Source organism: Oncorhynchus nerka, linkage group LG11, assembly GCF_034236695.1.
Source record: "Oncorhynchus nerka isolate Pitt River linkage group LG11, Oner_Uvic_2.0, whole genome shotgun sequence".
NCBI classification, from domain to species: domain Eukaryota; kingdom Metazoa; phylum Chordata; class Actinopteri; order Salmoniformes; family Salmonidae; genus Oncorhynchus; species Oncorhynchus nerka.
In genome coordinates, this window is record NC_088406.1 from 13,491,421 (window position 1) to 13,503,769 (window position 12,349).

The window sequence follows — 12,349 nt, forward strand, 5'->3', positions numbered from 1 at the left end:
AAACAGAATACAGTAAAACAGTAAACAGAATACAGTAAAACAGAATACAGTAAAACAGTAAACAGAATACAGTAAAACAGTAAACAGAATACAGAATTGCAATTTGAATTAAAGGAAATCTACTGGATATAGATATAAACGCAACATGCAACATTTTCAAAGATTTTACTGAACTACAGTTCATAGAAGGAAATCAGTCAATTGAAATCAATTAATTAGGCCCTAATCTATGGATTTCATATGACTGGGCAGCCATGGGTGGGCCTGGACCAGCCAATCAGACTGAGTCTCCTCAATAGGGCTTTATTACAGACAGAAATACTCCTCAGGAACACATCTCACCTCACGATCCTGCAGGTGAAGAGGCTGGATGTGGAGGTCCGGCGTGGTTACACAGGGTCTGCGGTTGTGAGGCCGGTTGGATGTACTGCCAAAGTCTCTAAAATGACTTCGAAGGCAGCTTATTGTAGAGACATGAACATTCAATTATCTGGCAACAGCTCTGGTGGACATTACTGCAGTCAGCATGGCAATTGTACTCTCCCTTAAAACTTGAGACATCTCTGGCATTTTAAAGTGGCCTTGTCCCCAGCACAAGCTGCACCTGTGAAGCTGTTTATTCAGCTTCTTGATATGCCACACCTGTCAGGTGGATGGATTATCTTGGCAAAGGAGAAATGCTCACTAACAAGGATATAAACAAATGTGTACACAACATTTGTGAGAAATTAGCTTTTTGTGCGTATGGAACATTTCTGGGATCTTTTATTTCAGCTCATGAAACATGGGACCAACACTTTACATGTTGCGTTTATATTTTTGTTCAGTGTAGAATTGAATTCAGTGAAATTCAATGAAATTACAGTAAATGCCACTGCTATTCTATATTAGCTGTTGTCTATACAAATATACATTTTGTATATAAAACATCAAATATATACATGTAAATAAAATATTTCTGAAACAATAGGTTTTCAAACTCTTAAAAAGAATGATGAAGGAAAACAAAACCTGTATATGAATATTATTTATGTTCACATAGTTATATTTCATTAATCAGTTAAATGTGATTCAGTATGGGAGAAAACAAAAATACATTTCCCACAATGCATTAGTTTTACCCTCAAATTGACCCTAAATCCTTCTAAAAAGAAGCCAAACAAATGAAATTGTTGGTTGAAATATTATTGGCTATTCTAAGAATCAAATCAAATTTATTTATATAGCCCTTCGTACATCAGCTGATATCTCAAAGTGCTGTACAGAAACCCAGCCTAAAACCCCAAACAGCAAACAATGCAGGTGTAAAAGCACGGTGGCTAGGAAAAACTCCCTAGAAAGGCCAAAACCTAGGAAGAAACCTAGAGAGGAACCAGGCTATGTGGGGTGGCCAGTCCTCTTCTGGCTGTGCCGGGTAGAGATTATAACAGAACATGACCAAGATGTTCAAATGTTCATAAATGACCAGCATGGTCGAATAATAATAAGGCAGAACAGTTGAAACTGGAGCAGCAGCACAGTCAGGTGGACTGGGGACAGCAAGGAGTCATCATGTCAGGTAGTCCTGGGGCACGGTCCTAGGGCTCAGGTCCTCCGAGAGAGAGAAAGAAAGAGAGAATTAGAGAGAGCATATGTGGGGTGGCCAGTCCTCTTCTGGCTGTGCCGGGTGGAGATTATAACAGAACGTGGCCAAGATGTTCAAATGTTCATAAATGACCAGCATGGTTGAATAATAGTAAGGCAGAACAGTTGAAACTGGAGCAGCAGCATGGCCAGGTGGACTGGGGACAGCAATGAGTCATCATGTCAGGTAGTCCGGGGACATGGTCCTAGGGCCCAGGCCAGTTGAAACTGGAGCAGCAGCATGGCCAGGTGGACTGGGGACAGCAAGGAGTCATCATGTCAGGTAGTCCTGGGACATGGTCCTAGGGCTCAGGTCCTCCGAGAGAGAGAAAGAAAGAGAGAAGGAGAGAATTAGAGAACGCACACTTAGATTCACACAGGACACCGAATAGGACAGGAGAAGTACTCCAGATATAACAAACTGACCCTAGCCCCCCGACACATAAACTAATGCAGCATAAATACTGGAGGCTGAGACAGGAGGGGTCAGGAGACACTGTGGCCCCATCCGAGGACACCCCGGACAGGGCCAAACAGGAAGGATATAACCCCACCCACTTTGCCAAAGCACAGCCCCCACACCACTAGAGGGATATCTTCAACCACCAACTTACCATCCTGAGACAAGGCCGAGTATAGCCCACAAAGATCTCCGCCACAGCTCAACCCAAGGGGGCGCCAACCCAGACAGGCCGACCACAACAGTGAATCAACCCACCCAGGTGACGCACCCCCCAGGGACGGCATGAGAGAGCCCCAGTAAGCCAGTGACTCAGCCCCGTAACAGGGTAGAGGCAGAGAATCCCAGTGGAAAGAGGGGAATCGGCCAGGCAGAGACAGCAAGGGCGGTTCGTTGCTCCAGAGCCTTTCCGTTCACCTTCCCACTCCTGGGCCAGACTACACTCAATCATATGACCCACTGAAGAGATGAGTCTTCAGTAAAGACTTAAAGGTTGAGACCGAGTTTGCGTCTCTGACATGGGTAGGCAGACCGTTCCATAAAAATGGAGCTCTATAGGAGAAAGCCCTGCCTCCAGCTGTTTGCTTAGAAATTCTAGGGACAATTAGGAGGCCTGCGTCTTGTGACCGTAGCGTACGTGTAGGTATGTACGGCAGGACCAAATCAGAGAGATAGGTAGGAGCAAGCCCATGTAATGCTTTGTAGGTTAGCAGTAAAACCTTGAAATCAGCCCTTGCTTTGACAGGAAGCCAGTGTAGAGAGGCTAGCACTGGAGTAATATGATCAAATTTTTTGGTTCTAGTCAGGATTCTAGCAGCCGTATTCAGCACTAACTGAAGTTTATTTAGTGCTTTATCCGGGTAGCCGGAAAAGAACTACGGTTAAAAGAGGATATGAATGTTGTTTTCACAGAAAAGTGATATATTCTTTGGTATCTGGAAGGGTGACCTTTCAGATTCAATGAAACTCTCATGTTCTATGACTGAGTGGAATTTCTTTGAATTGCACTGAATTAAATTTGACTTCCTGTTACTCAAATTAAAATTCTACATCCTGTGGTATGTGGCAAATTCAATTTGAATTTCAATTCATGAGGAATGGGAGTCAATTCCCAAATTCAGATTTGACCACAACCCTGGTTCAATTAGACCGAATTGCTGGAATGATCACCACACTACTACTGAAGTGACACAGTGCGCTTTCATTTATTCACAGGTTTAAAGGCCCAGTGTAATCAAAATTATTTTTCTATATTTCCAGACTATGAGGTTGGAATAATATTATGAAATTGTAAAAATGATGATAACGCCCTTTTAGTTTAAGAGCTGTTTGAAAACACATCCTGAAATGTCAGCCTGTTTTGGTGGGATGGAGTTTTGGCCTGCCTGGTAACATCACCAGGCGGTAAATTAGTTAATAGACCAATAAGAAAGAGAGTTCCAATCTCTCTGCCAATAACAGCTAGTCCCCCCCCCCCCCTTCAGACCATTCCCATACAATACTTGCACAATTTTTGCATGAGAAATAGCTCTTTGCTAAGAAGATACTTTTGTATCTTTTTTGACAGTTTGTTTTCAATTCAATCACGGTTATGTACGTAATTGTTACCCAGAAATGATTTGATATTGAGATAAAAACGTTTGTGTTGGACCTTTAAGCTCAGCAGGGGTTGAACCCTTGTCTTTCTCCACCTCTCAAACTTCATCATTCTGCTGCCATGACAACACTGAGCAGTACATATAGACTGTTATACTGTAGAGTGAGTATGATTGGCTTAGAGCAGATTGCTTTGTCGAGTAGCTCGTAGAGATATGAGTGATTTATACGGTAGTTGACACTGTATCTATGCAATCACAAGTACGCAACCCTTCCAATAGCTGTCTGTGCTTTCCTCCTCGCACACACCCCTGTCTGGAACCTTTATATGATTGACAGCTAGCTGTTACCCTGTCTGAGTGGAAACCACAGAGACCAAGATGGAGGCGGGACTACTGGAGAGCAGGCTGAGTATGGAGGACTATGAGAAACTGCAGAGCCTCTTTCTGGTGAGTGGGTATGGAAATGACACAGTAGACATTACAGCCCCCCACCCCCTCTGTTGATCTGTGATGATCTCTGTTGTAGGGTGACAGTGAAGCAGGCGTGTCCTTCTCCAGGGCAGAGTTTATAGAACAAGCTTGGTCTGCATTGAGACGTGGCTCCAGGGAGGAGTACGGCCTCCTATTCGACAGTGTTGTTGTCACTCAGGAGCAGCGTAGCCTGCTATTGGACAGTGCTGACGAGCGAGGGGAGAGGAGAGTAGACTGGGAGAGGCTGACTTCCTTCCTGCTGTTAGGGCTGTCAGAAAAAGAGGAAAATGAACGGGCTGCCACCGTGCCTCGCTGGCAGCCTCCACGAACTCTGACCCCTCCACACCGTGACCCTGTCCAACAGGTAACACGAAGCTCCAGCCTATCAACTCATAATGCTGTAATGGTGCTAATTATTCATCATGAAACAATGGAATAATGAAATAATAGCTTATAAAATGCATATGGGCATGTAATGGTATTCTCCATCGGTGGCTGTCACTTATATGTTGACATCTCTATGGTTACCCCAGGTGGTGTACCTGCGTAGCTCAAGCCGGTACCTGTCGGTGAGTAAGGGGGGCACGCTGGGGGTGTGGGCGGGGGAGGACTTTGCCCTTCTCCAAACACACCGCCTCCACAACGACTCTGTCAGGCCCAAAGATCTCTGGGTAACAGCTATGGTGGTGCTGCACAACGTAAACAAGGTCCAGTCCAACTCAGCCAATCACTCAATCAATCAGTCTTGAATCTCAATCAATGAGATGACCTGCTTCCATCCCTATCATCCCATCCTCTTCTCACTCTCTCTCTCTCTCTCTCTCTCTCTCTCTCTCTCTCTGTATCTGTCTCTGTCTCTGTCTCTGTCTCTCTCTCTCTAACCCTCTGTCTCTCTCGGTCTCTCTCTCTCTCTCTCGGTCTCTCTCGGTCTCTCTCTCTCTCGGTCTCTCTCTGTCTCTCTGGGTCTCTCTCTCTCTCTCTGTCTGTCTCGGTCTCTCGGTCTCTCGGTCTCTCTCTCTTTCTCTCTCTCGGTCTCTCTCGGTCTCTCTCTCTCTCTCTCTCTCTCTCTGTCTCTCTCGGTCTCTCTCTCTCTCTCTCTCTCTCTCTGTCTCGGTCTCTCGGTCTCTCGGTCTCTCTCTCTCTTTCTCTCTCTCGGTCTCTCTCGGTCTCTCGGTCTCTCTCTCTCTCTCTCTCTCTCTCTCTCTCTGTCTCTCTCGGTCTCTCTCTCTCGGTCTCTCTCTCTCTTTCTCTCTCTCTCTCTCGGTCTCTCTCGGTCTCTCGGTCTCTCTCTCTCTGTCTCTCTCGGTCTCTCTCTCTCGGTCTCTCTCTCTCTGTCTCTCTCGGTCTCTCTCTCTGTCTCTCTCGGCTTCTCTCTCTGTCTCTCTCTCTGTCTCTCTCTGTCTCTCTCTCTCTCTCTCTCTCTCTCTCTCTCTCTCTCTCTCTCTCTCTCTCTCTCTCTCTCTCTCTCTCTCTCTGTCTCGCTGTCTCTCTCTGTCTCTCTCTCTCTCTCTCTCAGATAGCTGTGTCATTCACCAGTAAGGAGCTGTGTTTCTATGACTTGCTGTCCAAGCAGCAGTTTAGCTGCCAGTATAAACTGCAGGGTCTGAGATACGCCCCTCTCAGTCTGGACTACTGGTGTCACCCCACTTACCCTGCCCAGGCTGTACTCACCATGGGAGACACCGGGGGACAGGTGAGAGGGGAGGGGAGAGACAAGGGGACAGGTGAGAGAGGGGAGGGGGAGAGACAGGGGGACAGGTGAGAGGGGAAGGGGAGATACACAGGGGGACAGGTAGGGGGAGGGAGAGACAGGTGAGAGGGAAGGGGGAGAAACACAGGGGGATAGGTGAGAGGGGAGGGGGAGACACAGGGGGACAGGTGAGAGGGGAGGGGGAGAGACGGGGACAGGGGAGAGGGGAGGGGGAGACACAGGGGACAGGGGAGAGGGAGGAGACACAGGGGGATAGGTGAGAGGGGAGGGGAGAGACGGGACAGGGGAGAGGGGAGGGGAGACACAGGGGACAGGGGAGAGGGGAGGGGGAGACACAGGGGGACAGGTGAGAGGGGAGGGGGAGAGACGGGGACAGGGGAGAGGGAGGGGGAGACACAGGGGTTTGACAGGGGAGAGGGGAGGGGGAGCCACAGGGGACAGGGGAGAGGGGAGGGGGAGACACAGGGGGACAGGGGAGAGGGAGGGGGAGACACAGGGGACAGGGGAGAGGGGAGGGGAGACACAGGGGGACAGGGGAGAGGGGAGGGGATAGACACAGGGGGACAGGGAGAGGGGAGGGGAGACACAGGGGGACAGGGGAGAGGGGAGGGGAGACACAGGGGACAGGGGAGAGGGGAGGGGAGACACAGGGGGACAGGTGAGAGGGGAGGGGGAGACACAGGGGGACAGGGAGAGGGGAGGGGGAGACACAGGGGGACAGGTGAGAGGGGAGGGGAGACACAGGGGGACAGGGGAGAGGGAAGGGGAGAGACAGGGGACAGGGGGACAGGGGGACAGGGGGAGAGGGGAGGGGGAGACACAGGGGGACAGGGGAGAGGGGAGGGGAGACACAGGGGGACAGGGAGAGGGGAGGGGGGGAGACACAGGGGGGGGACAGGGGGAGGGGAGGGGAGGGGGAGACACAGGGGGACAGGGGAGAGGGGAGGGGGATAGACACAGGGGGACAGGTGAGAGGGGAGGGGGAGACACAGGGGGACAGGTGAGAGGGGAGGGAGAGCCACAGGGGGACAGGTGAGAGGGGAAGGGGAGCCACAGGGGGACAGGGGAGAGGGGAAGGGGATAGACACAGGGGGACAGGTGTTAATAACCTCTTGCTTGTGTGTGTGTGTGTGTGTGTGTGTGTGTGTGTGTGTGTGTGTTGTCCCAGGTCAGTGCCATATGCTTCAGGTCAGCTCAGATCTCCCTGTTTGAGAGGCCCAGTCCAGGGGCGGAGACAGACTCTGCTGACATCATCAAGTGGAAGGAGCTAGTTGAAGGTCGCCATCGCTGCTGCTACACACTGAGACACCGAGCTCACGGACACGCCTGGGTACGCAGAGGTGAGCTCTGTCCCCAGAATACATCTCATCCTTAGTCCTTCTGACCTGAGTGGCTTTGTACTGTTGGTGGGTGTAAACAACCACCAAATATCATGTCCACACCAACACATCCCCTCTTACAAACAACATGTCCTTACCAACACATCCCCTCTTACAAACAACATGTCCACACCAACACATCCCCTCTTACAAACAACATGTCCACACCAACACATCCCCTCTTACAAACAACATGTCCTTACCAACACATCCCCTCTTACAAACAACATGTCCACACCAACACATCCCCTCTTACAAACAACATGTCCATACCAACACACCCCCTCTTACAAACAACATGTCCTTACCAACACATCCCCTCTTACAAACAACATGTCCACACCAACACATCCCCTCTTATAAAGAACATGTCCATACCAACACATCCCCTCTTACAAACAACATGTCCTTACCAACACATCCCCTCTTACAAACAACATGTCCACACCAACACATCCCCTCTTACAAAGAACATGTCCACACCAACACATCCCCTCTTACAAAGAACATGTCCATACCAACACATCCCCTCTTACAAACAACATGTCCATACCAACACATCCCCTCTTACAAACAACATGTCCACACCAACACATCCCCTCTTACAAAGAACATGTCCATACCAACACATCCCCTCTTACAAACAACATGTCCACACCAACACATCTCTTCGTACCACCCCAAGCACACCTCTGATTAATTAGCCGACAGGTCCCATTGATTAACATGTCGGTGTTGCTGGTTGACATTTCCCAGACTGCTTTCTGTTGACTTGCATAACCCCAGGCTCTTTGAAGTACACCACTATCAATTAATATGCAAATGAGCTAGGTTGGTAAAGTGCTTACTGCAGGAGGTAAAGTGATGCCTCAACACTTCTCAGTTGAGAGTCAGAATGTCACTACCGCTGTCTGAATAACTAGCTGGGAGGATAATACCAGCCTGTTTTGATCCCTCTGTCTGGATGACATGCGGACATCACACACACACACACACACACACACACACACACACACACACACACACACACACACACACACGGTGTCACCCTGAATGTTTGTCCGTCCCCGGATACACACACTCACCTTAGCACCTGGATTGACAGCCGTCATCGCGGTTACTCAGCCTGTCATCGCGGTTACGGGTTCTGCAGTGTCATGGAAACACAATGGGTCATTCGTCCTCGGGCCCCCTCATGCTCCGAGTCACCAATTATAAATAAACACACACAGACACTGAGTAGACAGATCACCAATTAGCTGATTCAGGATATAGCCTCTTACCCTTTAAACACACACACACACACACACACACACACACACACACACACACACACACACAAAACTCTGCTGAGGGGGCCATCCTCGCATGGGGGATAACGAGAACAAAAATTTGAATAGACAACAACGGTAACACTTGTCACCCAGCGTCATACCACGTCATAACCACATCATAACCATGTCATAACCATGTCATACCACTTCATAACCACATCATAACCATGTCATAACCATGTCATAACCATGTCATAAACATGTCATAACCATGTCATAAACATGTCATACCACGTCATAACCATGTCATAACCACATCATAACCACGTCATAACCACATCATACCACGTCATAACCATGTCATAACCACATCATAACCACGTCATAACCACATCATAACCATGTCATAACCACGTCATAACCATGTCATAACCATGTCATAACCATGTCATAACCACGTCATAACCACGTCATAACCACATCATAACCACGTCATAACCATGTCATAACCATGTCATAACCACGTCATAACCATGTCATAACCACGTCATAACACGTCATAACCATGTCCTAGCATGTCATAACCATGTCATAACCACGTCATAACCATGTCATAACCACATCATAACCATGTCATAACCACATCATAACCATGTCATAACCACGTCATAACCATGTCATAACCATGTCATAACACATCATAACCATGTCCTAGCATGTCATAACCACGTCGTAACACATCATAATCATGTCATAACACGTCATAACCATGTCCTAGCATGTCAAAACCATGTCATAACACCTCATAACCATGTCCTAGCATGTCATAACCACGTCGTAACACGTCATAACCATGTCCTAGCATGTCAAAACCACGTCATAACCAAATCATAACACGTCATAACCATGTCATAACCAAATCATAGCACGTCATAACCACGTCCTAGCATGTCATAACCATGTCCTAGCATGTCATAACACATCATAACACATCATAACCATGTCATAACCATGTCCTAGAATGTCATAACCATGTCATAACACGTCATAACCATGTCATAACCATGTCATAACCATGTCATAACCATGTCCTAGCATGTCATAACCATGTCATAACACGTCATAACCATGTCATAACCATGTCCTAGAATGTCATAACCATGTCATAACACGTCATAACCACGTCATAACCATGTCATAACACGTCATAACCATGTCATAACCATGTCATAACCATGTCATAACACGTCATAACCATGTCATAACACGTCATAACCATGTCATAACCATGTCATAACACGTCATAACCATGTCCTAGCATGTCATAACCATGTCATAACACGTCATAACCATGTCATAACCATGTCCTAGAATGTCATAACCATGTCATAACCATGTCCTAGAATGTCATAACCATGTCATAACCATGTCATAACACGTCATAACCATGTCATAACCACGTCATAACCATGTCATAACCACGTCATAACCATGTCATAACACGTCATAACCATGTCATAACCATGTCATAACCACGTCATAACCATGTCCTAGCATGTCATAACCATGTCATAACACGTCATAACCATGTCATAACCATGTCCTAGCATGTCATAACCATGTCATAACACGTCATAACCATGTCATAACCATGTCATAACACGTCATAACCATGTCATAACCATGTCCTAGCATGTCATAACCATGTCATAACACGTCATAACCATGTCATAACCATGTCCTAGAATGTCATAACCATGTCATAACCATGTCCTAGAATGTCATAACCATGTCATAACCATGTCATAACCACGTCATAACCATGTCATAACCATGTCCTAGAATGTCATAACCATGTCATAACACGTCATAACCACGTCATAACCATGTCATAACACGTCAACATGTAATACCACGTCATAAGATGTCATAACACATCATAATAGCTGACATAACCATGTCATAACTCGTCATAACCATGTCATAACACGTCAACATGTCATAACAGCTGACATAACTGTCATGACCCATATACACCTGTTCTGACATCTATTGCTATATTTTATGGCTGGTTATGACACCTACATCAGAGTGTCAAAACCCACATTTTTTCAAATGAGTTTTTCCCTGCCAAGAAGTTTACCTTTCGGTTGACCTTTTGTTACTTAAATCCTTTGTTGTTGCTTTAATTTCAATGCTTATAGCTTGGTTATAGCTTGGGCCCAACTAGCCTAGTGGTTAGAGCGTTGGACTAGGAACCGGAAGGTTGCAAGTTCAAACCCCCGAGCTGACAAGGTACAAATCTGTCGTTCTGCCCCCGAACAGGCAGTTAACCCACTGTTCCTAGGCCGTCATTGTAAATAAGAATTTGTTCTTAACTGACATGCCTGGTTAAATAAAGGTAAAATAAAAAAAATAGTCATGTTTTTTTTAAATCATATTTTAAATAACTTGAAGAAATACACTTTATGAAGCATTATGACCATCCTGTGTCACTTTACTTGGACTAAGAAAATACACTTTTATGAAGCATTATGACCATCCTGTGTCACTTTACTTGGACTAAGAAAATACACTTTATGAAGCATTATGACCATCCTGTGTCACTTTACTTGGACTAAGAAAATACACTTTATGAAGCATTATGACCATCCTGTGTCACTTTACTTGGACTAAGAAAATACACTTTATGACACTGTCAAGAAGCATTATGACATCATAATCATATCAGCCAGATAGTCCTATCACGTACATGCCCTTATATCAGTCATCAGTCACAAAGAGGGTGTCTTGTCCTGCTCCTGAAATCTGCTCCTGCATTCATCCCAGACATCAGCAACAGAGCATTGGGGTAGGTGCATGTCGGACATCAACGTGTGCACAATTACAATGATAATTTAATATGGTCAATTTGCCATGACCGTGTTATGACCGCGTTATGACCGTGTCATGACCGTGTTATGACCGCGTTATGACCGCGTTATGACCGTGTTATGACCGTGTTATGACAGTTTTATGACCGTGTTATGACCGTGTTATGACCGTGTTATGATTTTATGACAGTGTTATGACCGTGTTATGACCGCTGCCATGACCGTGTTATGACCGCGTTATGACCGTGTTATGACAGCGTTATGACCGCGTTATGACAGCGTTATGACGCGTTATGACCGTGTTATGACGCGTTATGACAGCGTGTTATGACCGTTATGACCGTGTTATGACAGTTTTATGACAGCGTTATGACCGTGACCGTTATGACCGCGTTATGACAGCGTTTTATGACAGCGTTATGACCGTGTTATGACCAGCGTTATGACCGCGTTATGACAGCGTTATGACCGTGCCGTGCATGACCGCGTTATGACCGCGTTATGACCGTGTTATGACCGTGTTATGACAGTTTTATGACCGCGTTATGACAGTTTTATGACCGTGTTATGACCGCGTTATGACAGTTTTATGACCGTGTTATGACCGTGTTATGACAGCGTTATGACCGCGTTATGACCGTGTTATGACCGCGTTATGACCGTGTTATGACCGTGTTATGACCGTGTTATGACCGTGCCATGACCGCGTTATGACCGCGTTATGACAGCGTTATGACCGTGCCATGACCGCGTTATGACCGTGCCATGACCGCGTTATGACCGCGTTATGACCGTGTTATGACCGTGTTATGACAGTTTTATGACCGTGTTATGACAGCGTTATGACCGTGTTCTGACCGTGTTATGACCGTGTTATGACAGTTTTATGACCGCGTTATGACCGTGCCATGACCGCGTTATGACCGTGTTATGACAGTTTTATGACCGTGTTATGACCGT

The 12,349-nt window shown here is 46.7% G+C and overlaps 1 protein-coding gene across 1 annotated transcript in view; it reads left to right on the forward strand.

Moving 5' to 3' along the window:
* LOC115127116 (uncharacterized) overlaps positions 1-11,982 on the forward strand; it is a 12,604-nt gene extending 622 nt beyond the window's left edge. Inside the window, exons 2-7 of the mRNA XM_065024976.1 lie at positions 4,019-4,128; positions 4,208-4,516; positions 4,686-4,859; positions 5,669-5,845; positions 7,032-7,203; positions 11,975-11,982. Of these exons, the coding sequence (XP_064881048.1) occupies positions 4,060-4,128; positions 4,208-4,516; positions 4,686-4,859; positions 5,669-5,845; positions 7,032-7,203; positions 11,975-11,982 (909 nt within the window). The 5' untranslated portion in view covers positions 4,019-4,059. The remainder of the gene's footprint in view (positions 1-4,018; positions 4,129-4,207; positions 4,517-4,685; positions 4,860-5,668; positions 5,846-7,031; positions 7,204-11,974) is intronic.
* Positions 11,983-12,349: the final 367 nt, after the last annotated feature.